Raw genomic sequence first — 24,486 nt, 5'->3', positions numbered from 1 at the left:
CACCCGGGGGCTTGGGGGGGGTCCTTGGTCCCAGGGAGGCCGCATTGCACCCCCCTGGGGGTCGGCACCCAGCGGCACCATCCTGCCCCCGGCCGGATCCTGACCCTGATGGGGACCCCTGGGCTGGATCCTGACCCTACTGGGGACCCCCAGAACAGATCCTGACCCTACTGGGTACCCCTGGGCTGGATCCCAGCCACAGTGGGGCTCACTTGGACCAGATCCTGACCCTGTTGCGGCTCTCGGGGCTGGATCCTGACCCTGTTGGGGTTCCCCAGGCTGGATCCTGACCCTGCTGGAGTTTTTGGGGCCAGATCCTGACCCTACTGGGGCTTCTTAGGCTGGATCCTGACCCTGATGGAGCTCCCTGGGCCAGATCCCGACCTTTGCTGGGGCTCCCCGGAACGCATCCTGCCCCTGCTGGGGATCCCTGGGCCAGATCCTGACCCTGTTGGGGTTCCCCAGGCTGGATCCTGACCCTGCTGGAGTTTTTGGGGCCAGATCCTGACCCTACTGGGGCTTCTTAGGCTGGATCCTGACCCTGATGGAGCTCCCTGGGCCAGATCCCGACCTTTGCTGGGGCTCCCCGGAACGCATCCTGCCCCTGCTGGGGATCCCTGGGCCAGATCCTGACCCTGTTGGGGTTCCCCAGGCTGGATCCTGACCCTGCTGGAGTTTTTGGGGCCGGATCCTGACCCTACTGGGGGCTCCCCGGGCCGCATCCCTCCCCTTTTGGCACTCCCCAGACCAAACCTCGGCCGTGCCGGAGCTCCCCGGGCCTGCCCCTGCCCACTCTGCTCCTCCCCGGGCCGGATCCCGACCCCCCCCCCCCGGGACCGCTGGGGCCGGTCCCCGCCCCGCTGCCCCCCTCCCTCCCACCCCCCCCCCCAGGGGCCGCAGCAGCCCCGGCGCCGCCTCCATCGATCGCGGGCGGCTTCGCGGCGATGCCGCAGCACCGCGGGGCCGGGCAGGATGGGGCCAGCCCCGGGGACACCGGGGATTTTGAGGGGGGGTTGGGGGGGGGACCCGGTGTGAACACCCCAAACCCCGGGCACGGCCCCACGCGGGGATACGGGGACAGAACCGTGGGGGGGGGGGGGGGCCCGGACACCGACACGCGTGGGTACGGCGGCGGCACCGGGGCCTGGCAGCACCGGGGGCTGCGGGGAGGAGCCGTAACCCGGTGCCCCCCCCTCTCCCCCTCCGCCGCCGCCCGGTGGCTGCCCAGCTCCGGGGGCGCAGCCGGACGCCACGGGGATGGGCGCGGGGGCGGGCAGGCGGGGGCGGGGACGACCGGGACGCCCCGGCGGCCCCGTGTGATGCGGAGCGAGGCGGCGGCGGCGGCGGCGGCGCGGCCCTTCCCGGCGGAGCGCCGCGGTCCGGTGCGGGGCGGCCCCGCCGGGATCCCGGGGGGTGCCGCCGGGGATGTCCGGCTCGCCGCAGCCCGCCGCTCCCGGTTCCTTCCAGGTGAGCGAGCCGGAGCCTTCCCGGTCCTCCAGGGGCCGGTTGGGTTCGGCTCGGTTCCATTCGGTTCTTTTGGGGGAGGGGGGGAGGAAAGAGGGAGGGGGGCTGCCGGTAACGCCGCAGCGGCGGGGGCCGTGCCTCCCGGTACTCACCGGCCGCCCCCGCCGCTCCCCCCCCCCCCCACACCACCCCCATCCCCTCGCAGAGCCCCCGGAGGCTGCCGAAGCGCAAGAGCCGCTTCAAGCGCTCGGACGGCAGCACCTCGTCCGACACCACCTCCAGCATCCTCCGCAGGCAGGTGAGCGGGCACCGGCACCGGCACCGGGGCGGGGCAGCCCCGCCAGCCCCGTTTTTTCCCCCCCCCCTCTCTCCTTTCCTCCCTCCCCAGCTCGCTCTCGGGGGCGGCGGCGCTGCGGCTCCGCAGTAAGGCACGGGCCGAGGGAGCGCCCGGTTCCCTTTTGTGTCCCCCCCACCCCAAAAAAAAAAAAAAAAAAAAAATCCTCGCCCCCGGTACGGCGGGGACCCGACCGGCCGGTGCTCAACCTCATCCCCCCCCCCTCGCCCCGGGACCGGAGCCGGGCTCCGGTACCGGGCTCCGGTGGCATCGCAGCGGCTAAAAATAGCGAGTGCTGCGTCAGGGCCGGGCCGGCCCCGCCGGGCACCGGCACTGCGGCGCCGGGGGGGGGTGGGGGGGGCGGCACCGGGGAAACTGAGGCAGCGTCAGGATACCGGGGGGTGTCCCCGGGCCGCCCCCATTCCCCGCTCCCTTAGCCTGTCCCGCTCCCGTTCCGGTTCGCCCCGGTACCGGGCGCCCCCTCCCCACCTCCGCCCGGGGTACCGGGGAGCACCGGGGAGGGGATGGGGGGCGCGGGACGGCTCGGGGGGGGGTCTCAGGGTGGCCGGAGCACCCGGTAACCCCCGCAGGGTGCCTCCTGCCCCCCTCCCGGTACCCCCGGAGCCCCCGGTACGCCCCATCCCCGACCCCAGCGCGGTGCCTTCAGCACCTCGGAGAGGGCCCGGGCCGGCCCCGCCGCTGCCCCGGGGCCGGTACCGGTGCCCCCCGGGACCGAACCCGGTCCCCCCCCCACCCCCCCATCACCCGGGGGCTCCCCGGTTCGGGCCGGCCCGGTGCCTCCGGTACCCGTCCCGCCGTGCGGTAACGGGGCGGGCCGGCCCGGTCCCCCGGGAGCCGCAGCTGCCCCCCTCCTCGGGGGCGGGGGGGGCGCGGCGGGGGGGCGGGAGCGGCTCCGGCCCCGCCGCAGGGCTCGGCCCGCAGAACGGGGCTGCTGCCGGCTCGGGGCAGGACGGGGGCCGCCGCCGCCGCACCGGAGCATGGAGGTACCCACGGGTCCCCCCCCAACACCGCCCCCCTCCCCGGTACCACCGGCCGAGGGGGCTCCGGGGGGGGGGGGAACCGGCACGGCCCCGCCGCTGCTGCCCCGGGACCCCCCCTCCCCGGTAGCCCCGTCCCGGTGCTCAGCACCGGAGCCGCTCGGGACCCCCGGCGGATAGTTGGGGGGGGGGGGGCACACCGGAGAGGGTCCGTAACCCCCCCCCCCCCCGGGGAATAGGGAGCCGCCCCCCTCCCCGGTGTGTCCCCCCCCCCATCTCCCCCATCCCCATCCCGGTGCGGCGGGGGCGGCCCCGAGCGCGGCGGCTCCGGGAGCCCCGGGGAGGTGGCGGGGGGGGGATTGGAGGGGGGGGGGCGGCGGGAGGCGGGGGCGGGGAGGGGCGGGGAGGGGCGGCGGAGCGGAGCGGAGCGGAGCGGGCAGGGCCAGGCGAGCCCGAGCCGCAGCCGGAACCGGAGCCGGTGCCGGTAACCGGGTGGCGGCGGTGGGGGGGCGGGGGGGGGCTCGGCTCGGCTCGCCCCGTCTATGTCGTTTTCTGACTCCAGCGCTACCTTCCTGCTCAACGAGGTACCGGCCCGGTACCGGGGTGGGGGCGGGGGGGGCACCGGGGGGGGGGACACACACCGTGATCGCGATGTGGGGACCGGGGGGAATCCGTGCGCGGCGGGGGGGGGCCGTGCCCGCTGTCACCCCTCGCCTTGTGTCGCCCCTCGTGTGTGTCCCCCCCCGCCCCCTCCGGCCCTTTGTTCCTCGCCGCTGTCCCCCCCCCTCCCTCGGGCAGGTGCCCCCCCCTCGAACCCCTCCGTGGCCGCGGACCCCCCCCCGAGGGGTTTCATGGTGGGGGGGGGGCGGTGATGGAGACGCCGCGCTGGGGATGCTGAGGGGGGGCTGGTGAGATGCTGGGGGGGGTGGGGGGGAGGCGTGCTGGGGAGGCCATGTTGGGGGGGGGCCATGCTGGGAAAGCCATATTGCTTCTGTTGGGGGGGGCTCTAACACCACCCCCCCCCGGGGATGAGCGAAGCTGAGATGCGCAGGGTGGGGGGCATGGGGGGGGGCGCGCCACGTTGCTGAGCTCAGCTCGCCAGGGCCTGGAGCTCCTCGGGGGGGGGCGGGCGGGGGGCCGCGGGGGGGGGGCTCAGCCACATCCAGGCACCTATAAATATTTCACTGCAGCTTCTGCGCCTGTTCCGGGCGCAGCAGGCAGCCGCTAATTGCCGGCGGGGGGGGGGAAAAACCGGGGGGGGGCCGCACCGAGGCCCCGCACTTGGGTACCCCAGGGCTGGGGCTGGGGAATGGGGCTGGGGGGGGGGCCTGGGCAGGGCCACAGCGTGGTTGGGGGGGGACAGGATAGGGTCCCACGACCCCCAGCTCAGCCCTACATCCCATACTGGGGGGGGGGGGCTCTAGGTTTCCCCCCCCCCCCAGCACGCGGAGCTGATGCCACGCGCGGGCTCCCAGTTTGGTGGCACCGGGGACACCGAAAGCGGGATGGGGAGGACCGGGGACCCCTTTTCCAGGCTGGCCCTGCTGGCAGGGGGTGGGGGCAACATGGACACCCCCACCCCGTTGTGGGGGGGTCCCCGCAGCCCCCCCAGCACTCAGCCCCGTCCCGCAGGGCTCGGCCGACTCCTACACCAGCCGCCCGTCCCTGGACTCCGACGTGTCCCTCGAGGAGGATCGCGAGAGCGCCCGGCGCGAGGTGGAGAGCCAGGCCCAGCAGCAGCTCGAGAGGGCCAAGGTACGGGACTGGGGGGGGCTCATTTATTTATTTTTTGGGGGTGGGGGGAAGGCGCTGAGCCCCCCCCCCCACTTTCCTCCCCAGCACAAGCCGGTCGCCTTCGCCGTGCGCACCAATGTCAGCTACTGCGGGGCGCTGGACGAGGAGTGCCCGGTGCAGGGAGCCGCCATCAACTTCGAAGCCAAAGATTTCCTGCACATCAAGGAGGTGAGACGGGGTTCATTTTTTTTTTTTTGGGGGGGGGAGCAGGATCAGGGCCCCCCCAACCCGCCTCCTTCCCCCCCCCCCCCCTTTTTCAGAAATACAGCAATGACTGGTGGATCGGGCGCCTAGTGAAGGAGGGGGGGGACATCGCCTTCATCCCCAGCCCCCAGCGCCTGGAAGCCATGAGGCTCAAACAGGAGCAGAAAGCCAGGTAGGGAGCGGCCCCCCCCCCCGGCATCTTGCCCCCCCCCGGCCCCCACTCACCTCCTGTCTGCCCCAGGAGAGCTGGCAACGCCTTGGGCCTCGGCGACAGCGGGAACCGGCGATCGCCTCCCCCTTCCTTAGGTAAGGGAAGGTCGGGGGGGGGTGCATGGGGGGGTCCAGGGGACATGGGGGGGTCTGGGGGGGTCCACCGCGTTGTCACCAACCTCTGTCTTTTCTCTCTCCCCCCCCCAAGCCAAGCAGAAGCAGAAGCAGGTGAGGCCCCAGGAGGGGGCTGGGGGAGATGGGGAGGGGGCCGCAGGCAGAGTTTGGGGCTGGGGGGGGGGAGCTACACCCCTCTCCCCAGCTGGTTTTTGGGCTGGGGGGGGTCAGGACACCCCTGTTCACTGAAATCCCCCGGGGGTGGGATCACAGAGCACTGACCCATCCCCACGCCCCCCCCCCCCCGCAGACGCAGCACATCCCACCCTACGACGTGGTCCCCTCCATGCGGCCGGTGGTGCTGGTGGGACCCTCGCTGAAAGGATACGAGGTATTTTTTTGGGGGGGGGTCCTACCCCATCCCATCCTGTCCCCCCCCCCCCCCCCATTTTCTCCGTGCCGGTGGCAGGCAGATGGCAGGGCCGGGGGGGGCACCGCACGACTGCCACCTCCCCGCCGCTGCCATCTGCCACCGGCTCACCGCGCGGCCGCCCCGCCGCAGGTCACCGACATGATGCAGAAAGCCCTCTTCGACTTCCTCAAGCACAGATTTGACGGCAGGTGAGCCCCCCCCAGCCCCCCAGACCCCCCAAAGCCCCTTCCCCTGCCGCACACGAGCCCCCCAGCGCTGCTTCTGCCCCCCCCCTCCCCTCTCGCAGGATCTCCATCACCCACATCACGGCCGACCTCTCCTTGGCCAAGCGCTCCATCCTCAACAACCTGGGCAAGCAGGCCATCCTGGAGCGCTCCACCACCCGCTCCAGCATCGGTGAGGGGCCAGGGGCATTGAGGGGGGGGTCTCCCCTGGGGGGTGGCGGGCCTAAAAGGTCCTCTCCGCCCCTCCCCAAGCCGAGGTGCAGAGCGAGATCGAGCGCATCTTCGAGCTGGCCAAGTCCCTGCAGCTGGTGGTGCTGGACGCCGACACCATCAACCACCCGGCGCAGCTGGCCAAAACCTCGCTGGCGCCCATCATCGTCTACGTCAAGGTGTCCTCCCCCAAGGTGAGGGGGGGCTGGGGCTCTGGGTGGGGGGGTCCCAGCTCGTCCCTAGGCTGCCATCACCCTCCTGTCCACCCCCCCCTTCAGGTCCTGCAGCGGCTCATCAAATCCCGTGGCAAGTCCCAGGTGAAGCACCTCAACGTGCAGATGATGGCAGCGGATAAGCTGGTGCAGTGCCCCCCGGTGAGCCCTCAGCTCCCCCCTTCCCCCCAAAAACCCCAGGATAACACCCTGGGGGGGGCTCCCCGTGCCCTCCCTCACCCCTTCCTGCCCTTCCCCAGGAGCTTTTTGATGTGATCCTGGATGAGAACCAGCTGGAGGATGCCTGCGAGCACCTGGCCGAGTACCTGGAGGTGTACTGGCGCGCCACGCACCACCCGCCGCACGCCCCGCACGCCGTGCCCTCGCCCACCAGCCTCCCGGGCTTGCAGGTACCCGCAAACCAACCCCCCCGCAAACACCCCCCGGGGGGGTTAAAAGGAAAGGGGTGGCCCCCTCCAGCCCCGTTTCTGCCCCCCCCTCCTTCTCCCAGAGCCAGCAGCTGCTGGGGGAGCGGGGCGAGCACTCGCCGCTGGAGCACGACAGCCTGATGCCCTCGGACGAGGCCAGCGAGCCCTCGCCCAAACCTTGGGCGGCCTCCTCGCAGCGCGGCTCCCGGCACCTGGAGGAGGAAGAGGAGTACGGGGAGCCTTACCCCGACCTCTACCAACCCCACCGGCATCACAACAGCGGGCTGCACGGCCCCCCCGGCCCCGCCGCGCAGGAGCGCCTGCTGGAGCGCCCGCCCGAGCGCGACCACGACAGGAACTGGCAGCGCAGCCGGCCCTGGGCCAAGGACAGCTACTAGGGCGGGTGGGCAAAAGGGGAAGGGAAAAGGGGAAAAAAGGGGTTGGGGCCCCTTCCCTGGGTCCTCGCCGCCCCTTTTTACCCCAACCCCAGCCCCGCGCTGGGGGTGCTCAGACAATCTCCCCCCTTCTCTCGGGGAACTCCTCTCGGCAGCGGCAGCTTCCCGGCGCCTGGCCCCGGGCACCGTCTTCAGCCATAATAAGCACAGGAGGGGGCCGGCGGCCAGGATGCCAGGGCCCCCCCCCCCTCAAAAAAACAAAAATCCAACCCCCTCCCTGGCTCCTGGTGACCCGAGAGCAGCCACAAGCCTTCTCCCTGCCTCAGTTTCCCCGCCTGCCCCCCCCCCCAGCATCATTCCCCGCAGGGCAGCCGCCATCAGCAGAGGGCCCCCCCCCCCCAAAAAAAAAAGGACTCATAGGCTCGGTAAAAGGGGGGGGGCACAGTTTCAAGCAGCATCCCCCCCATCCCGCTGCCCTGAAGATGTAGGGGACAGTGACAGCGCTCACCTTCCCCCCCCCGGGGCCTGTCCCCTCCCCTGCCCCTGCATGGGACCCCCCCAGGAGGAGGGGGCCACACCAGTTGCTTCGCTCTGCACCAATTTCCCCCCCCGGCCCCCCCTGTTCACAGTAGCCAAACTGCTTCCTCCCCCCGGGGACAGGGGGACAGAGGGGGACAGGGGGACCCCCTGTGGGGCTGCTGGACCCTATAGGGGGCTGCTGGACCCCACAGGGGGCTGCTGCCCCCCACCTGCACTCGCTGCCCCCCTCCCCACCCCCCTGTCCCCGCACGTCACCGCCGTCCTGTAAATACAGCGCCCACGGCCCTCGGCCGGCGGCTGCTCCCCCCGCAGGGAGCTGTCCCCAGCCGGCGGAGGGGAAGGGGTGGGAGCCACAGATTTGTTATAATTTCTTTTTGTAGAAAGCACTGAATTGCCCTGTAACTTGTTTCAGAAACACGAGCGTGCTCGGAGGCAGCGGTGTGGCGGTTTTCTGGCAGTTGGGGAAGGGGGAAAAGCTGAATCAGGGGGACTGCAGGAGCCGGGGGTGGGTGAGGGACGGGTCCCGGGCTCTTCTTTTAGGGGCACGGCCACCTCTGAGCACCTCAGGGTGCAGGGAAGAGGCCGGCGAGGACACGAGGAGGTGCCACAGGAACAGAGAGCACGGGGAGGCGACGTCTGGCAACGCTGCTGCAGGTTTATTCCTGCAGCTTGGAGGTTTCGCTAAAAAAGGGAGGAAAGGAACACAGCTCCAGGGACAGCCCCGGCTACAAACCAGCGCAAGGATCCCAACCCCGACCCTGCCTGGGGAACAGGGGGGCAGGGAGGAACCTGCCCCCAAAAAGCCTCCGGCAGCCCCAAAAGTCCACGGTGAAGGCAGGGAGAGGGAGTGGGAGCACACAGGGGACGTTTCGGGGCAGTCCCGGCCCCAATCCCTGCTGTCAGCAGTCCTGGCTGCACCGGGGCCTGGGGTTTGGGGGAAGGAGCAGCCAACAAAGTCCCGGCGGCCCTCGGTGGCCCTGCTGTCCCCAAAGGGGTGGCCGAGAGGTGAACACCATCCCCGGGGCCTCAGGCGAAGATGGTTTCCTCCCGCCTCTTCTTGGTGAGGATGGTGCCAGGCTTGTGCTGGGCGTCGGGGTGGTTGGCCAGCTCGGGGGGGCAGGAGGAGACGGGGCTCTCCAGGATGGCCTGCTTCAGGTCGTAGAAGACGGTGGAGTCCTCCTTGGTGAGGAAGGTGATGGCCACGCCGCTCTTCCCCGCGCGGCCCGTCCGCCCGATGCGGTGGATGTAATCTGCAGGGGGGTGGGAGAGTCAGGCAGGGCCACCCCACCCCGTGCCCCCCGCCAAAAATGAACCATCCTAGCCAAAACCAGGCCTCGGACTCACCCTCGATGTTCTTGGCCATGTCGTAGTTGACGACCATGGAGACGTCGTGGATGTCGATACCACGGCCGGCCACGTCCGTGGCCACCAGGATGTCCTTGGCCCCAGCCTTCAGGTTGGAGAGGGCGAACTCTCGCTGCTCCTGCCCTTTGCCGCCGTGCAGGGTGCAGGCGTTGTACTGCAGGACGAGAAGGGGGTCAGCAGGGGGTGGAAATGGGGACTGGGAGGACCGGAGGGGAGCTGGGGGGTGTCCACACTCCCATGGCACTGTCGTGGCGTGGAGGACGACAGAAGGACACCAGGGACAGGACTGGGTTAAATCCCTGTGATGATTTGGTCCCAAGACAAATCACTGGGACCTGTGGGGCCTGGGGACAGCACCACAAAATGCAAAAGCTTCTGGTTGAGGGATGGAAAGAGGGAGACAGGCTGTGGGATGACAACCACTGCCAAAAGGGTGAGGCCCCCCACTCACCCCCATCTTCTCCAGCGACTTCGCCAGCACGTCGCAGCCCTTCTTCTGGTTGACAAAAATGATAATGGGCGGGTCGAAGCCCTGCTCCAGAATGGCTAACAGCTTCTTCCTGTTGGGAGGAGGAGAGTTAGGCTAAGGGGGAGAAGCTGCAGTGCCCCAAGAGCCATTCCGCTCTCCGGGATCCCACATTTCCCCCCTCCACGGAGCTCTCTCGCCCCCAAAACGCCCCCGACCCCCCTCCTCTCCGCACCTCTTCTCCGACTCTGACATGAGGAAGACCTTCTGCTCCACCCGCTCATGTGGCTTGCCGGCGGAGCCGATGTAGACCACAGCCGGGCGGCGGAGGTAGCTGCGGGCCAGGCGCTCCACCGCCGGCGGCATGGTGGCCGTGAACATCACGGTCTGCGAGGGATCAGAGCAGTGAGCAGAGGCCCCGTGGGGTGGGAACGCAGCCCCAGTTCTCTCATCCCAGTCCCCAAAGCCCCCAAATTGTCCTTTTTCCATCCCGCAGCCTGGAGGCAGCACCCTAAATTCTGCTCCGGGCTCCTGCCCGCACCCACCTGCCTGTACTTGTGCTTCCCCGACTCGAAGTTGGCCAGCATCTTCTCGGGGTCCTCGGCCTCGTCCGTGTCGGGTTTCTGGTTGGTGACGGGCATGTGCTCCAGGATCTTCTGCACGTCGGGCTCGAAGCCCATGTCGATCATGCGGTCCGCCTCGTCCAGCACCACGTAGGTGCAGCGGCTCAGCACCAGGTAGCGATTCTCCAGCACGTCGATCAGACGCCCCGGCGTGGCGATGACGATCTGGGGGCCAGAGGGTTGATGTCCACGGCCTGGTTGGGACCTGGCCCCTACAGGGGGGCTGGTGCTGCCCCCAGAGCCCCTCACAGGACCCTGTGGAGCCTCCTGACCCTCACCTCGCAGCCCATGCGCAGGCGGAAGCCTTGGTCCTCGCGGGAGATCCCTCCGATCACGGCCACCGTGCGGATGCCCAGCGGCTTCCCAAACTTGATGGTCTCCTCCTCGATCTGCTGGGCCAGCTCTCGAGTAGGGGCCAAGATGATGGCGTAGGGACCTTGGTCCGACTCCTCGATCCTGCCAGCAGGAAGGATACGGCCATGGGGACGCAGTGACCGCCTCCGCAGCATCCCCGTGCCCCATCCCAAATCATCCCCGTGCCCCATCCCAAATCATCCCCGTGCCCCCCGTGCCACCCACCGGTCAATTTTGGGCAGGGTCGTGATCCAGACGAGCAGGGGGATGAGGAAAGCGGCCGTTTTGCCGCTGCCTGTCTCAGCCACGCCGATGATGTCGCGGTTCTGCAGGCCGATGGGGATGGCCTGGCGCTGGATGGGGGTGGGCTCCTGGAGAGAGGGGAGAGGCAGGTTTGGGAGCAGAACTTCCCCCTTGCATGAATTACCCCAAAAAAAGACCCAGGAGCACCGATCCTGCTCCCCACGAGGGCCCCTGCTCCCCGTGCCCACCTTGTAGCCACACTTGTCGATGACCTCCAGGATGTGGGGAGGGAGGGATGAGTCCTTCCAGGAGCGGATGGGGTTGGGGATTTTGCCCCCTTTGGTGGTGATGCTGTAGTCCTCGCGGAAAATCCGCCAGTCCCTGTCTGTCATCTCGTCCAGCTTCTTCTGGGACCAGTGGCGGTCGTCCCAGCGCTGCTTGGCCTCCTTCTTCCGCAGCTTCCGCAGCCTGGCCCTGAGTGGGGGGCGGAAAAAGGGGACAGGGTTCACCCCACACCTCTGGGGACACGGGATTTGTCCCTCCACCTCCAGAGGGACACGCTGCAGCCTGCTGCCACCCCCCAGCTCTGTGCCCTCCCAGCTTCTCCCCAGAGCTAAGCGCACTCACTCCTCCTGCTCCTTCTCCTCCAGGGTTCGCCTCTTTTCCATCAGGTCCCCGTAGAAACGCGACTGCTCCCTCTTCTGCTGCTTCAGGTCAATCCCAGCGATGAAGCCCCGGCCCAGCAGCTGCACTTGGTGCCGTTCCTTGTACCTAGGGGAGGGCAGGAGCGTTAGGAGGAGGGCTGGGGCTGCCCAGCACTCCCCTGGGGCACCCCAACACCCCCCTGGGGAACCCCAGCACCCCCCTGGGGAACCCCCAGGCCCTCACAGCGGGTTGTAGTCGATGGAGGTGTCCTCCGATGCATCCCACTCGAAGACAAACTTGCGGTCGTTCAAGTGCCGCGTCCGTCTCCGCTTCTTCACCCCTCCCAGGTAGCGCTCCTGCGGGCAGCAGAGCATCAGCAGGGCAGGAACCCGGGCATTCCGGCCCCAAGAGTTGCCCCCCAGGCCAGCCCCCAAGCGGCACCTTGATGGCGTGGAGCTCTTTGCTTTTGTCTTTCTCCTCCCGGATCTTCTGCCTGCCCTCCTCGTCCTCCGTGCCGTTGGTCTCCCGCTCCATGCGCTCCCGGCGCTCCCTGCGCTCACGCTCCTGGGGGTCTTCTGGGGAGCAGGGGAAGGACCTCAGAGGGGCCCAGCGCCCCCCAACGAGGCTGGGGAGGCTTCCAGGGGGGGTCCCAGCACAGCCCCTCGCACCCAGCAGGCAGGGACGACACCTTACCTAGCATCTTCCTCCCCATTTCCTGGAACTGCTTCCTCTTCTTCCTCTCCTCCTCCAGCAGCCGCTGCCGCTCCTCCACCTCCTGCTGCCGCCGCCGCAAAGCCTCGGCCTCCCGCTCTGCTTTGGACAGGAATTTGGGCTGTGGAAGGAAAAAAAAGGCTCAAACCTGGCCTGGCCACCCCAGGACACGACGCCCCACTCCAGCCACCCATCCCGTACAGCTGCCACAGCCAGGACTCTGTGGGAAGGGAGGGCTCCCCCTTTTACCTTCGCTTCTGCCTCCTCCTCAGCTTTCTTCTTCGCCAGCAGCTCCTCCAAGGACAGGGGTTGGGCCTGAAAACGTGGGGCCGGATCGTTAACAGCCCCCGGGGGGGGGAGTTTGCTTCAGCAGAGGCACCCCAAGCGCTGCAGGAGCTGCGAACCAAGGCCCCGCTCCTCACCTTCTCCTTCTTCAGCGCGTTCTCCTCCTCTTCCTCCAATTTCCTTGAGTCCCGCTCCTTCCGGGACTTCGAGTCCTTGCCCCTGCTTGGGGACAAGCTTCCCAGAAAAACGGGGAGGGGGGAAATCAGGCACTGAACACAGCCCCGGGCCCACCCGGTCCCCTCCGATGGGGGAAATCCCCCCGGAGCAGAGCCCAGGACGCTGCCACCCCGCAGCAAAACGGGGCCGCAGCCGCCCCAAAACAAGAGGACGCTCACCTGGAGCGCTTCCTGTCCTTATCCCGCCGGTGCCCATCCTTCTCCCGGTCCCGGTCCTTCTTGCCCCGGTCCCGATCTCGGTCTTTGTGCCGGCGGTCCCTGCGGAAGGGGACGGGGACGGTAACAGTGAGACCCCCGTGTCCACCTCCTCAGCCCCTCCTGAGGCTTCCACGGACCCCCGAGGGGGGAGAACGGTTCGCTAAGAGGCTCACGGGGCTCACCTATCTACCGACTTGGAGCGGGACCGGGAGCGGGAGCGGCTGCCTCGCCTCCTGTCCCGGGACCGGTGCCGTTTCCTATCCTTGCCGGGGGACCCCTTGCGGTCCCGGTCGCGGTCCCTGTCCCGGTCGCGGTCCCTGTCCGGGGACCGGGAGCGTTTCCTCTCCTCCTTGACGGGCGACGCGTCCCGGTCCTTCTTGTCCGCCACTTCTCCAGCCATCTGCGGGACGGGGGCTCAGCGGGGGCCGCCGGGGGGGGGGGGGGGGGGAACCGGGGACCGGGGGGGGGGACACCGGGAACCGGGCAGAACCGGGGACCGGGGGGGACAACCGGGGGCCGGGGGGGGACCCGGGACTGGGCAAAACCGGGCACCGGGCAGAACCAGGGGCCAGGGGGGACACCGGGGGCCGGTGGGGGGGGGGCACCGGGAGGAACCGGGAGTTGAGGGGGGGGGCACCGGGGAGAACCGGGGGTCGTTGTGGGGCACCGGGGACCAGGCCCTGCCTGCGAGCCCGGCTCGGGAAAGGGAACAGCAGGGTCCTGCAGCCTCCCCCCGGTCCCGGGAGGATCCCCGGGGCCTTCCTGCCTGTCCCCGGCCCCGTCTCACCGCCGCAGGCCTCAGCTCCGCCGCGCCGCCATCACCGCCGCCATAGCCGCCGCCGAGCGCCGCGGGGCACGCCGGGAAAGCGAGTCCCGGGGACTGCAACTCCCAGCAGCCCGCGCAGCGAACCCCCCGCAAATGGACTACAACTCCCAGCAGCCCCCGCGGCCTCCCCGTTCCTGTACCCTCAGGCCTAGGCCGGCCCTGCGCTGGCCCAGGGATCCCCCAGCGGCCCAGATCCGTCCAGTTGATTATTTTATCAATTAATAAAAGCCTCACATTGATGGTTTTATCAATTAATAAAGTCTTACATTGAATATTTTATCAATTAATAAAAGCCTCACATTGACGGTGTTATCAATAAGTCTCACATTGATTGTTTTCTCACTTAGTACAAAAATCTCACGTTGATTATTTTCTCACTTCATAAAAATCTCACGTTATTTTATCACTTAACAAGTCTCACATTGATTATTTTGTCAATCAATAAAAGTCTCCCATTGACTATTTTATCAATTAATTAATAGAAGCCTCACATTGATTGTTTTATCAATTAATAAAAGCCTCATATTGACCGTTTTATCACTTAATAAAAATCTCACATTGATTGTTTTATCACTTAATAAAAAATTCACGATTGTTATATCAATTAATAAAAGCCACACGTTGATTATTTTATCACTTAATACAAGGCTGACGTTGATTGGTTTATCACTTAATTAATAAAAGCCTCCATAGCACTGGTGGGATCTGTTAAACGTCGTCTCCTTGTGGACAAGGTGCTGAGCACCAGGGTGGGCAAAATCCCAAACCCTCCGTCACCCAACGCTCCGTTTCAGGCCCCCGCAGTCCCCATGGGTGAGCCACAGAGCGAGGGCTCTGCTCAGGCCACCCCTAAACAACCCCAGGAGTTTGGGATTTGTACAGTATCGGGTGAGCCCTGAAGCTTCCCTGGGTGTAACCGCTGTCGTTTGGGATTTCAAACATCAGGGGTTTATTCAGGAAACTAATTCCTGTGAAACTCCCCCTGATCCTGACTGTACCCAGCACCTGGTGGTGCTCAGTGTGTTATTCAACTCATAATTTCTCAAGCAGATAAGGAATGAGATGGTTGGTATTGCTTACAGCACCTTCAGTCACTGGGGGCAGAATTCGGGTGTTTGGCAGAACCTGGTCCCTGAACACCTTGGTGCCGACCTAATCTGGCACCCCGAGCCCCAGCCCCACAAATTATCGACCACCTTTTAAAGCCCGCAGCTCATTAGGGTGCCCCAGGGCCCAACTTCAACCTGTGCGGGGATTACAAGCAATCATAATTAGTCTTTGCGTTAGAATTGAACCCAAACACGATTTCAATTAAAATTTAACACCACAACATGAGCTCGTGATGATTCTGACCTAGAAACCTCGTGGACCTGTAATAATGAATCAGCAATTACTAGTGATGATGTTTTTGATGGTCTGGAACTCCGGAACCTTAGATTGAGTTGTTAATAACATGAATTACCAAAGATACCGTAATTTCACTCATCCTGGCCCTACACGCTGTAGTCTACAGCGCAATGGCTGGCCAAGCACTAATAACAACTGGGAAATATGCAGACCTGACAACATATATGCATGGATAGGTCACAATCCCTTCTGGACAATCCAATTAAGCCCAACACGCCTAAAAAAATCCCATTGTTCTTCCAAGCCGTGGTGCTGGCTGCCAACAGCGCAATGACTCCTGGCAAAGCCGGCGACGAGCGGCTCAGCACCGGGGAGCCTCCTGCCGCAGCGGGCGGGCGCCTGCACCGCAGCACGCCTTGCTCCCCAGACACTTCCAGCTCCAAAATTTAATATTTTAACTTTCTACGCAGCCACGGGGTGACGTAGTAAGCACCAAGTGTCTGACCCCGCAGCGGGAAGGCCAAGTTGTTGGGTTTTACACGTCTCCATGTGGTGGCAGGAGACCTGGACAGGGCAGGATTTGTGCTGGGAGTCCAAATCCTCGGACTCGGCAAGGAGAGCACCGGAGAGCTCCGTCCATCAGCAACGGGCCCTGCTCCCTGGTGCCCTACTGATAAAACCCCAAAATAACACGTGTGTGTACCTACGAGTAAATAATTGTAACTGAACACTGGCTTTATTGGCAACGTTTCTATAAAAAGGAAAAAAAAAAGAAAAAAAGCCTCTGTGTCCTTGGGTATTATAGAATCCCACAAACCCACTACTGTGACACCCCCCAACACCCCACTGCTCCATGCGAGCCCCACAACCAGCACCGCATCCAGCCCCAACCCCCTAACCCTACAGTTAACCCCCCACCGTCACCTCCCCCCCATCCCCAAGCCGTCCCCTTGCTGGGGGACCAGGTAGAGCCATGGGGCAGCAGGACACCCCCATAGGGACCCTTATGGGGTACCCGAGGCTGCCCCACAGTGCCCAGGCAGAGCCCTGGCCCAGCCCGGGGGGGGGGCCCACACAGCTCCAGGGCTCCCACCCCACCCCAGGGACTTTACCCTGGGACACCCTACGTCACCACCCATGGGTGACAGCGCAGCCAGCTGCTGGCATCGCGTCACCTTTCCCTGCTGGCACCCCAGGAAGGACCCTGCCCTGGGGAGTGCCACGGCTGAACCTCCCCCTTGCCCCCCCCAAAACACAGCACCAGGCACCTGCTGCACGTGGGTAGTTGTTATATTTTTTTTTCTGATAATAAATAAGCTTTTTAATAACACTGAACATTGAACAGAGTCACCCCAAGAGACAGTCTATAAAACAGCCGCCCCCTCCCCGGAGCCCCGCTCCCCACACTGGGGCTGGAGGGAGGGGGGGGGGGGGGGCCACCCCGAGGCATCTCGGGGCCAAGCAGCAGATGAGGAATGGGGCAGAGCCGGACACCAACTGGGCATTCAAAGAAAAAAAGGATGAGTCCGTGGATGAATCCCGCTGGGCCGGGGGCTCGGGAGCAGCCACCGAGCAAGGTCCCTCCCCAGGTGTCCCCCCCCCCAAAACCTGATACACACACACACACGGCAGCTCTGGGGGGGCTGCCCCCCAGCCCCGGGGCCCCAGCACGCACTGGTGGGGGAAGCGGTGTGATGGGAGGGCAGCGAGCACCCCATCCTCCTCGGGGGGGGCACCGCAGCCCCATTTGGCCCCCAGCCTGTCCCAGGCACTGGGGGCTCGGCGAGGGGGTGCGGGGGAAGGCATCCCTGTGTCCCCCCCCCCCCCTTCACATGACGGAGCAGCTTTTTGCCTTCTCCTTCTTGAAGGCGGAGGAGATGAGCTCGGAGCGGCTGGGCAGGTGCAGGAGTCTCTTGGAGAGGCTTCGTGCGGGACTTTTGGGGGGCTGCGGGGGGGCTTTGCTGAGGCAGATGCCGGACACGGTCCGGAAGATGCTGTGGACGCTTTTCTCCGAGGTGAAGGCCGAGCACTCCAGGTAGCTCTCGGCTCCCAGCTGCTTGGCCATGGCGCAGCCCTGCAACCCAACGCGGCGTCAGGCCGGCACGGCACCCCAAAAACACCCCCCTCACCCCATCCCAGAGCCCCCCCCCCCCCCCGACCTGCTCATAGGAGATGGGTGCCTGCTTCTGATGGGAGAGCTCCATCAGCGTGCTCAGGTCCGTCCGCAGGTCTGTCTTGCAGCCGATGAGCAGCACCCGCGTGCTGGGGCAGTAATCCAGGATCTCCGTCTTCCACTGCGGGGCACGGAGCTGGCATCAGTTGAGGGAACCCCGGGGTAACCCCAAAACACCCCCCTAACCCCCCATTTTCTAGGATATAGGGAAGCGGGGGAAGAAGGCACCCACGGGGACCGGGTGACCCCCACCTTCTTGGATGCGCTGTCCAGGGTTTCGGGGCGGCTGATGTCGAAGCAGAGCAGGACGGCGTCCGAGTCGCTGTAGCAGAGGGGCCGCACGTTGTCATAGTAGGGGGAACCTGCGGGGAGAAGGGGGTGTCACCGCACTGCCACCCCCCCCCCCATGAGGCCACATGCAGTCCTAGAGGGTTTCCTTCCCCAAAAAATGCCTCCGGTGCTCCCCCCCACCCCACTGAAGTCCCCATCGCCCCTAACGAGGCAGCAGCAAACGGATCCCGCGGCATTTATATAACGGCCCTGCAGCAGCCGGGGGTGTGTGTGGGGGGGGGGGGGCAGCCAGGACCGGGGCGGGGGGGGGGGCAGCTGCCACCCCCACGGGGTCCCCGGGGAGCCAAGGCCACCGGCACCATGCGGGGGACAGCTGGGGGAGGGGGCTGCGGGGGTGGCAGGGTGCTCCCTTGGGATATGGGGGAGGCCCGGGTGCCCCCCCCCCCCCCGCGTTGTGTCCCCCCCCCATCCCGACCCCAAAAGGCCTCGGAGGGGTTTTGCAGCCCAGACGCTCCGTGCGCGGAATAGCAAAGAGGCTGCGCCAGCGCATCGCCATGGCAACGCAGGGATGGCGGGTGGTGGGGACCCCCCCTTCAACCGGGGGGGGGGACACACTGCAGCACCAGGGCAGGGCTGTCCCGCACCCCCCCACATAGCCCGGACACCCCCCCCACAGCCCTTTGGGGATGCCCAGGGGGAGGGCGATGCCAGGACCCACCATTATCCCCCCCCAAAAATCCCCCAGGGATGATGTGGGGGGGGGCGGCTCTGGACCTGGAGGGGGGGGTCCTAGGAGTGCTCAGCACCCCCCCAAACAGGACCTAGCCCTGCCTTTCCCCCACCCTATGTCAGTGCCTTCCCACTGAGCCAGCCCCCAGGGACCCCCCCCCCAAATCCCTCAGCCCCCAGAATTAGGGCAACCCCAGCCAACCTCCCCCCCCCGCTATGTCCCCCCCCCCCCCCCCAAAACCGCAGCATCCCCACTGCGGGGCTGCCTCTGCCGCAGCCCCTTCTGCCGCCCCCCCCCCCAGCCCCAAAACCTCCCTCCCCCCCCAAAAAAACGCCCCCCCGCGCGGGGCCGGAGCTGCCCCCGCTCCGCAGCGCTCCCCCGGTACGCCCCAGCTCCCGGTACCGGAGGAGCATTTATCGCCCCCCCCCCCACCCCCCCCGGTACATGACCGCCCCCTCCCGGTACCGGAGGTGTCCCAGAGGCTCAGCTCCACCCGCTGCTCCTCGCTGACCAGGCAGGCCGTGTAGTTCTCGAACACGGTGGGCACGTACGTCTGCAACGGTACCGGCACGGTCAGCGCCCGGTAAACGGTGCCCGGTAAACGGTGCCCGGTAAACGGTGCCCGGTAAACGGTGCGAGGCTCACCTCGGGGTAGCAGTCCTTGGCCAGCACCTGCAGCATGGCCGTTTTGCCGCACTGCACGTCGCCCACCAGCACCAGCTTGCACCGAGCCGGTGCCGCCGCCGGCGGTCTCCGTTCCCGCATGGCGGCGGCAGCGCGAGCGGAGCCCACCCCGCTCCCACCCGCCCGCCAACCCCGCGCCCGAGCCGCCGCAGCGCCTTTATATACCCCCGCCGCCCGCCGCGCCCCGCCCACGGCGGCTCCCGCTAGCCAATCGCTGTGGAGGCGCCCGGGATCCCGGCCAATAGAGAAGCGTCGGATGGCAGCGTGGCCACGCCCCCTGGACCGCCAGGGCGCTCCTCCGAGCTAGGGGGCGCTCTTCCGCCCGAAGCCCCTCGGTTCCCGGAAGTGGGGCCGGGCCGGACAGGAAGTGGCGGTTGCTAGGAGACCGCTGCGACGCCGGCGGCGGGGTCGGGGGCGTTGGGAGGCCGCAGCCGGTACCGGGACCGCGCCGGGGGCGGGGGCGGGGGGGGCACCATGCCGGTGGCGGGGGAGGACCGGCTCCTGCAGCTGCAGAGCCAGGCGCTGGCCGAGGAGGAGGCGGCCAAGGCGAGGGGGGAGCTGCTGGTCAGGTTCCTGAAGGTGAGGGAGGGGCACGGGGGGGGGGGGGCGGGGGGGGTCTTGAGGGGGTCGCGGGGGATCGGGGGGCCCAGGGGGTCTCGGGGGGTTCTCAGGGGGTGGCCTGGGGGGGTCCTGAGGGTATCCAGGGGGGTCCCTGGGAGGTCGAGGGGGGTCCTGGGGGGTCCCAGGGGGGTCTGGTGGGGGGGGGGGATCCCGGGGGAGGCCCGAGGGAGTCCTGAGGGGGGGGGTCCAGGGGATCCTGGGGGTGTCTCGGGGGGGATCTGGAGGGGGTCCCCGGGAGTGGCCTGGAGGGGACCCGGGGAGTGCCAGGGGGGTCCTGGGCGGATCCAGGAGGGGTCCCGGGGGGTCTGCAGCTCACGTCCCCCCCCCCCCCCCCCAGGACAAGCTGGCCAAGGAGGAGCGCAGCAGCGCCCTGAGCCTCCACAAGCTCAGCGCCCAGTGGCGGGGGGTGCTGCGGGAGGTGAAGGAGAAGGAGCTGCGCGAGGACATCGCCGTGCTCAGCCAGGCCTTCGCCCGGGTGCTGGACTGCAAGGACAGCGTCATCAAGGTGAGCGAGGGGCTGGCGGGCGGGGGGGGGGGGGGGGCACCGTGCCGGGACCCCCGGCGTGATGCCCACCCCCCGCTGCAGTCCCTGGTCACAGACGTGGAGGAGGCGGAAGCGCAGCACGCCCGGGCGCTCGGCAGCCACCTGCAGAACATCGAGCGCCTGCTGCAGCTTCAGCGCTGCCGCCTGGCCTGCCTGCAGGAGGGATTCGACGCCCAGCTGAAGGCCCTGGAGGCCGAATTTGAGACGGAGAGGTATCGAGAAGGGGAGGGGGACAGCAGTGGTACCTGTTGGGTGTCCTGCTGGGTGCTGAGCCCGCTCCCGGCCTGATCCCGACGGCTGTGGCTGCTCTTGGCGCGTCCTCGCCTCCGTCCCGTGCTGCTCTCAGCAGCTCCCCGGTGATTTCCCCCCAGGAAAGCCATCCTGGAGCAGCACGAGGAAGAAATCCGCTACCTGCAGGACGTGGTGCTGGCCCTGGAGCAGAACTACGCCCAGGACGATCACGAGGCCACGCTGAATTTCCAGAGTGCCCGGGACGACATCAAGAGCAAGGCACGAGGAACCGGCCGGGCTCTTCAGCATCCCACCGAGTAGCTGGCTCTGTCGAGGAGGTTTTTAGGGGTCAGGAGAACACAGTGGGGTCCGGACAGCTGAAGGGAACCCGCTGCTCTCTGTCCCCAGAGCCTGCAGGAGAAGCAGTACAGCCGCCTGCAGCAGAGTGGGAAGATGGAGGCGCTCTGGGAGCAGTTCCATGCCGCCATGCAGAGCTACGCCGAGGCCACCGAGCACCAGAAAACGGCCTTCGAGGGGCTGAAGCAGAAGGATGAGAAGAGCTCCAGGGAGATAGAGATGCAGGCAAAGAAGCTGCAGAAACTCCAGGTGGTGCCAAAGGGCAGGTGGGGGCCCCAGGAACAGGGACACCCCAGGAGCAGGGACACCCCATCCTGTCCTGCTCACGGCTCCTCTGCCTCTAGGATTTGGTGGCGGCCACCAAGGCTCGGCTCGCGGCTCAGCTCCGGGACAACGAGGAGCGGAACTGGCGCGCGCGGGAGGAGAAGGAAGCCGTGCTCAGGCAGCTCCAGGAGCTCAAGAACAAAATGAACCAAGCCCGGGCTGAGGCCCACGACAACCTGGCCAGGCTCACGGCGCAGAGCAACGCCGCCCTGAAGGCGCTGGCACAGGTTGTGGAGAAGGTGAGGCCGGGACCACCCCTCATGAGGCCTGGGGTGCCACCGTCCCCTCTCCCTGCCCCTTTTTCTCCTTCCTCCTCGCAGGCAGAGCGCGTCCTGCGGCTGGCCGAGATGTGCCGCCGGCTGGAGACGGAGGTGGAAAAGGTGCTGCCCTTCTACCCGTCCTCGCTGGCCGAGGGGGAGCTTTTTGACGCCGACAGGGTTCTCAAGGAGGAACCTGCGGAGCCTCTGGCCCAGGTGAGGAGGCTGCGGTGGGCTCCGAGGGACAGAGGTCCCTTGGGGGCAGCCTGGCTCACTCACGGGCAGCTCCAGGAGCCGCTGCCCTTCTCTCCCTGCCTCTCTCCCAGGCCCTGCAGGATTACGTGGGGCTGGAGCGCTTCTGGCAGCGCTTCAACAAGGCGAGGCTGGAGGAGCAGGCGCTGGCGCGGGAGCGGGCGGCCGCGAGCCACCAGAACCAGCGGCTGCGGGGGCTGCTCCAGCAGTACCTGGAGGGGCTCTCCGTCAGCCCCGAGGTGCTCAGCAAGCCCAACCCACTGCTGGCCATCGAGCACAAGAGCCGTGTCCCCCGATTCCCCCCCAGACCCCGTCCCCAGCTCTGACGGCACCGGCTGGAGCTGAGAATTGGCCTAACTGTCCCGCGGAGCGGGGTGCCTGGTGCTCGGGGGCACCATGAAGCTGACATAAAAGAGCTAAACTGTGCCCAAAACATCTTCCGGGTCTTATTTCTGGTCACGCAGAGCTTTGTTGGATGAGCTCAGTCCTGTCAGTGCCCTCTCAGCTCCGAATTTTCTGCTCCTTGGCTCGACCGCGTCCCAAGGCAGGCGGGGAGCGCCAAGCTGGGGGCGCTGAGCCCCCCTCTCTCTGCTCTTATCCCCCCCACACACACCCCTTGAGGCAGACAGAGCAGGCGCAGAGCATCTGTGGCTACCGAGGGGAGGTTTTATTTCTTTTTGGCTTTGTTCCTCTTCTCCTCCTTCAGCTTCTTCTTGGAGAGCTTGGGGCTGCTGGCCTTGCGGTAGAGGTGGTACCCGATGAGCCCCAGCAGCGCCGGCACCAGCCCGAGGCACAGCAGCGGCAGGACCTCGTTCACCACCTTCTGCCAGTAGCTGGCCCGCGACAGAGCCACCAGCTCCACCTCGAACCGCAGCACCGCGTCGCCTGCGGGGAGAGGGGCGACGGCGCCTCAGCAGGGCTTTTTTGGGGGGCTACGGGATCCCCCCGGGGGGGCTGCACTTACCGGGGATGGTCGGTGGGGAGCCCCGCTTGCCGTAGGCCAGGTGCGGGGGGATGGTGGCTCTCCGCTTCTCCCTGCCCCGGTGAGAAGCCGTCAGCCCCAAAACCCGCTCCCAAACCCCACCGGTGTCCCCCCAACACAGGGGACAGCGCTGGGGACACCGCCCTCACCCCGCCACCGGCCTTACCCCACACACATGTCCAGCAGACTCTGCTCCAGGCCTGCGAGGAGAGAAGGCAGGGGGGTGTGAGCGGGACCCCAGACTCCATTTTTATCCCCCCCCCCCCAGTCCCCCAAAACCAGCGCTCACCGGGGATCACCTGGCGCTTGCCCAGCTCCACCTGCAGCGGGTCGCGGCTCAGCGAGGTGTCGATGATGCGGCCGTCCTCCAGGCTGCCCTGCGGCCACACGGGGACGGGGACGGTCACCGGGGGGGTGGCAGGGGGGGCTCTGCCCCGGGGTTGTCCCCATGCGGGTCCCGGTGCTGCCCCGGGGTCATCCCTGTGCCGGCACCGACCCTACCCCACTGCCACTCACTGCCACGCTGGTGCTGGTCCGAGCCCCCCCCAGTGCCACCCCCATGCTGTGGTGAGGGCTGACCCCAGTGCCTCCCCTATACTGGACCCAGTGCCCCCCAGAGACCCCCCCAGGGACACCCACACCGCTCCCAGTGCCAGCACCGGGGCTCCCCAGGGCGGTCCCCACCCGGTGCCACCCGGTGCCACCTCGATGCCCCCCCCGTGCCCATCCCGATTCCAGCCCCGTTCCCACTCCAAGCCCACCCCGCAGCGTTCCCGGTGCCCATCCCGGTGCCGATCCCGGTGCCGATCCCGGTGCCGGTGCCTCCCCGGTGCCGCCCCCCGGCCCGCCCCCCCGCCCCCCCCCTCCGGAGCGCAGTGCTGACGTGTTCCTCGCCGCCCGCACCGTGTAGTGGATGTGCACCGTGTCCCCCAGCGCCGACAGCTCCGTGCAGCCCTCGGGGGGCGCCACCTGTAACGGGGGGGGGGGGTTGGGGGGTCACGGGGCGGTGGGGCCGGGACCCCTCCCCAAAAGTCCCCCCCCACGTGGCCCCGGCTCCACGGGACCCCCCCCCTCACCCCGGGACCCGCTCAGCCCCACGTGCCCCGGGAGCCCCCGGGAGCTCTGCGCAACCGGGACCCCCCCCCCCGCCCCGTGCCCACCCGGTGGCGCGGACACAGCTCCCCGGTGTCCCCGGTGTGTCCCCCCGGTGCTCCCGTTAACCCCCAACCCCCCCGCCCCGTCCCGTCCCGTCCCGTTCTCTCTCCCCCTCCCCCATATCCCCGGTCCCTCCCCGTGCCCCCGGTCTCCCCCGTTCCCCCCGGTACCCCCCGGTTCCCCAGCTCCCCCGTGCAACCGGGGCCGCCCGGTGTCCCCCGGTTCCCTCCGGTGCTCACGAGCGTCTCCAGGCGCAGCCCCCGGGCTCCGCTTTCGGTTTCGCTCTCGGTAGCGGCGGCGGAGGGCAGGAGGAGGGCGAGCAGCAGCAGCGCGGCGGGGGGCGGCATGGTCGGGGCTGGCGGCGGCGGCGGCGGCGGCGGCGGCGGCGGCGGCGGCGGAGGTACCGAGCCCGCCCCGCCCGGCCCCGGGCACTCCCAGGACCCTCGGGGCGCCGCCTCCCGGCCCCGCTGCCCCGCCCCCGGTCGACACCGGGGCTGCCCCGAGCCCGGACCGGGGATGAACCCCCCCGGGGGAGCCCCCGGTACCGGGGATTCCCGTCGAGTCCCGGTACCGGGGGTGGCCGTCGAGGCGCTCCCGCTCCGGTGCGCATTCCCGGGACCGCGCAGCCGGTGGGGAGGGGGGGACAGCCCCGAGCCCCCGGTGGTCCCGGGGATGCCCCTGGGTTTGTCCCCCCCCATGCCCCCCCCAGCACCAGGGGACACGCGTCCGTCCCCGTTCAGTGCGGGGGGGCTCCGGTCACCGGCTGGTGAGGTCCCGGTGTCCCGGCGCCGTACGGCCCCGGTGCCAGCAGGCGGCAGCAAAGCCTGGGGAAACCGGCACACGGCACCCCCCCCCCCCCCAAAAAACCCCTCCCGGTGTCCCCCCCCCCCGGGGGGCTCAGCACCCCTCCGGGCACACGAAGCATCCCTCCAGCTGCACGCACACACAGCCCCCCAGCACCCCCATAGCGCGCACCGGGCGGGTGGGACCCCCCAAAAAAAACCCCTCCGGTGGTCCTGGGGGAGC

At 67.8% G+C, this 24,486-nt stretch overlaps 5 protein-coding genes across 11 annotated transcripts; 2 read left to right on the top strand and 3 right to left on the bottom strand.

Annotated features, from left to right (window-relative positions):
- The first annotated feature begins 1,215 nt into the window (after window positions 1-1,215).
- CACNB3 (calcium voltage-gated channel auxiliary subunit beta 3) lies at window positions 1,216-7,991 on the top strand. 4 transcript variants are annotated; one of them, XM_072031999.1, is made up of 14 exons: window positions 1,216-1,467; window positions 1,670-1,762; window positions 4,429-4,551; window positions 4,636-4,758; window positions 4,851-4,966; window positions 5,039-5,100; window positions 5,213-5,232; window positions 5,429-5,509; window positions 5,681-5,739; window positions 5,838-5,947; window positions 6,028-6,179; window positions 6,264-6,359; window positions 6,458-6,607; window positions 6,709-7,991. In XM_072031999.1, exons 1-14 carry the CDS (start codon window positions 1,426-1,428, stop codon window positions 7,021-7,023), a joined length of 1,542 nt encoding a protein of 513 aa, XP_071888100.1. In that variant the 5' UTR covers window positions 1,216-1,425; the 3' UTR covers window positions 7,024-7,991. The 4 variants fall into 4 exon arrangements, with proteins under 4 accessions (XP_071888100.1, XP_038028472.1, XP_038028474.1 ...); XM_038172544.2 differs by having other exon boundaries at window positions 1,229-1,467; window positions 5,036-5,100; XM_038172546.2 differs by lacking the exons at window positions 1,216-1,467; window positions 1,670-1,762 and adding an exon at window positions 2,686-2,802 and having other exon boundaries at window positions 5,036-5,100.
- Window positions 7,992-8,195: 204 nt separating this feature from the next.
- DDX23 (DEAD-box helicase 23) lies at window positions 8,196-13,632 on the bottom strand. 2 transcript variants are annotated; one of them, XM_038172541.2, is made up of 17 exons: window positions 13,474-13,632; window positions 12,869-13,086; window positions 12,648-12,746; window positions 12,390-12,486; window positions 12,217-12,282; window positions 11,950-12,088; window positions 11,698-11,831; window positions 11,500-11,612; window positions 11,239-11,382; window positions 10,860-11,085; window positions 10,594-10,739; window positions 10,293-10,470; window positions 9,937-10,179; window positions 9,627-9,778; window positions 9,377-9,485; window positions 8,905-9,079; window positions 8,196-8,810 (listed from the first exon to the last, which is right to left on the bottom strand). In XM_038172541.2, exons 2-17 carry the CDS (start codon window positions 13,084-13,086, stop codon window positions 8,587-8,589), a joined length of 2,463 nt encoding a protein of 820 aa, XP_038028469.1. In that variant the 5' UTR covers window positions 13,474-13,632; the 3' UTR covers window positions 8,196-8,586. The 2 variants fall into 2 exon arrangements, with proteins under 2 accessions (XP_038028469.1, XP_038028470.1); XM_038172542.2 differs by having other exon boundaries at window positions 11,698-11,828.
- Window positions 13,633-16,131: 2,499 nt separating this feature from the next.
- On the bottom strand, window positions 16,132-18,882 carry RND1 (Rho family GTPase 1). Its single transcript, XM_038172588.2, has 5 exons — window positions 18,699-18,882; window positions 18,519-18,606; window positions 17,285-17,394; window positions 17,019-17,153; window positions 16,132-16,933 (listed from the first exon to the last, which is right to left on the bottom strand). Exons 1-5 carry the CDS (start codon window positions 18,816-18,818, stop codon window positions 16,688-16,690), a joined length of 699 nt encoding a protein of 232 aa, XP_038028516.1. The 5' UTR covers window positions 18,819-18,882; the 3' UTR covers window positions 16,132-16,687.
- A 228-nt stretch (window positions 18,883-19,110) lies between these two features.
- Window positions 19,111-21,749, top strand: CCDC65 (coiled-coil domain containing 65). 2 transcript variants are annotated; one of them, XM_072031873.1, is made up of 8 exons: window positions 19,111-19,316; window positions 19,696-19,863; window positions 19,945-20,114; window positions 20,274-20,412; window positions 20,542-20,739; window positions 20,835-21,041; window positions 21,135-21,287; window positions 21,398-21,749. In XM_072031873.1, the coding sequence occupies exons 1-8, from the start codon at window positions 19,212-19,214 to the stop codon at window positions 21,647-21,649; spliced, it is 1,392 nt and encodes a 463-aa protein (XP_071887974.1). In that variant the 5' UTR covers window positions 19,111-19,211; the 3' UTR covers window positions 21,650-21,749. The 2 variants fall into 2 exon arrangements, with proteins under 2 accessions (XP_071887974.1, XP_038028515.2); XM_038172587.2 differs by having other exon boundaries at window positions 19,112-19,316; window positions 20,835-21,053.
- Window positions 21,750-21,969: 220 nt separating this feature from the next.
- Window positions 21,970-23,906, bottom strand: FKBP11 (FKBP prolyl isomerase 11). Of its 2 annotated transcripts, XM_038172589.2 has the most exons (6): window positions 23,700-23,906; window positions 23,209-23,274; window positions 22,595-22,682; window positions 22,472-22,505; window positions 22,288-22,358; window positions 21,970-22,208 (listed from the first exon to the last, which is right to left on the bottom strand). In XM_038172589.2, the coding sequence occupies exons 1-6, from the start codon at window positions 23,805-23,807 to the stop codon at window positions 21,991-21,993; spliced, it is 585 nt and encodes a 194-aa protein (XP_038028517.1). In that variant the 5' UTR covers window positions 23,808-23,906; the 3' UTR covers window positions 21,970-21,990. The 2 variants fall into 2 exon arrangements, with proteins under 2 accessions (XP_038028517.1, XP_038028518.1); XM_038172590.2 differs by lacking the exons at window positions 23,209-23,274; window positions 23,700-23,906 and adding an exon at window positions 23,067-23,177.
- Between the last annotated feature and the right edge of the window lie 580 nt (window positions 23,907-24,486).

Source organism: Anas platyrhynchos, chromosome 34 (genome assembly GCF_047663525.1).
Source record: "Anas platyrhynchos isolate ZD024472 breed Pekin duck chromosome 34, IASCAAS_PekinDuck_T2T, whole genome shotgun sequence".
Lineage (NCBI taxonomy): Eukaryota > Metazoa > Chordata > Aves > Anseriformes > Anatidae > Anas > Anas platyrhynchos.
The sequence above is the reverse complement of the archived record's forward strand: the minus strand, read 5'-3'. Positions and strand labels throughout refer to the sequence as shown.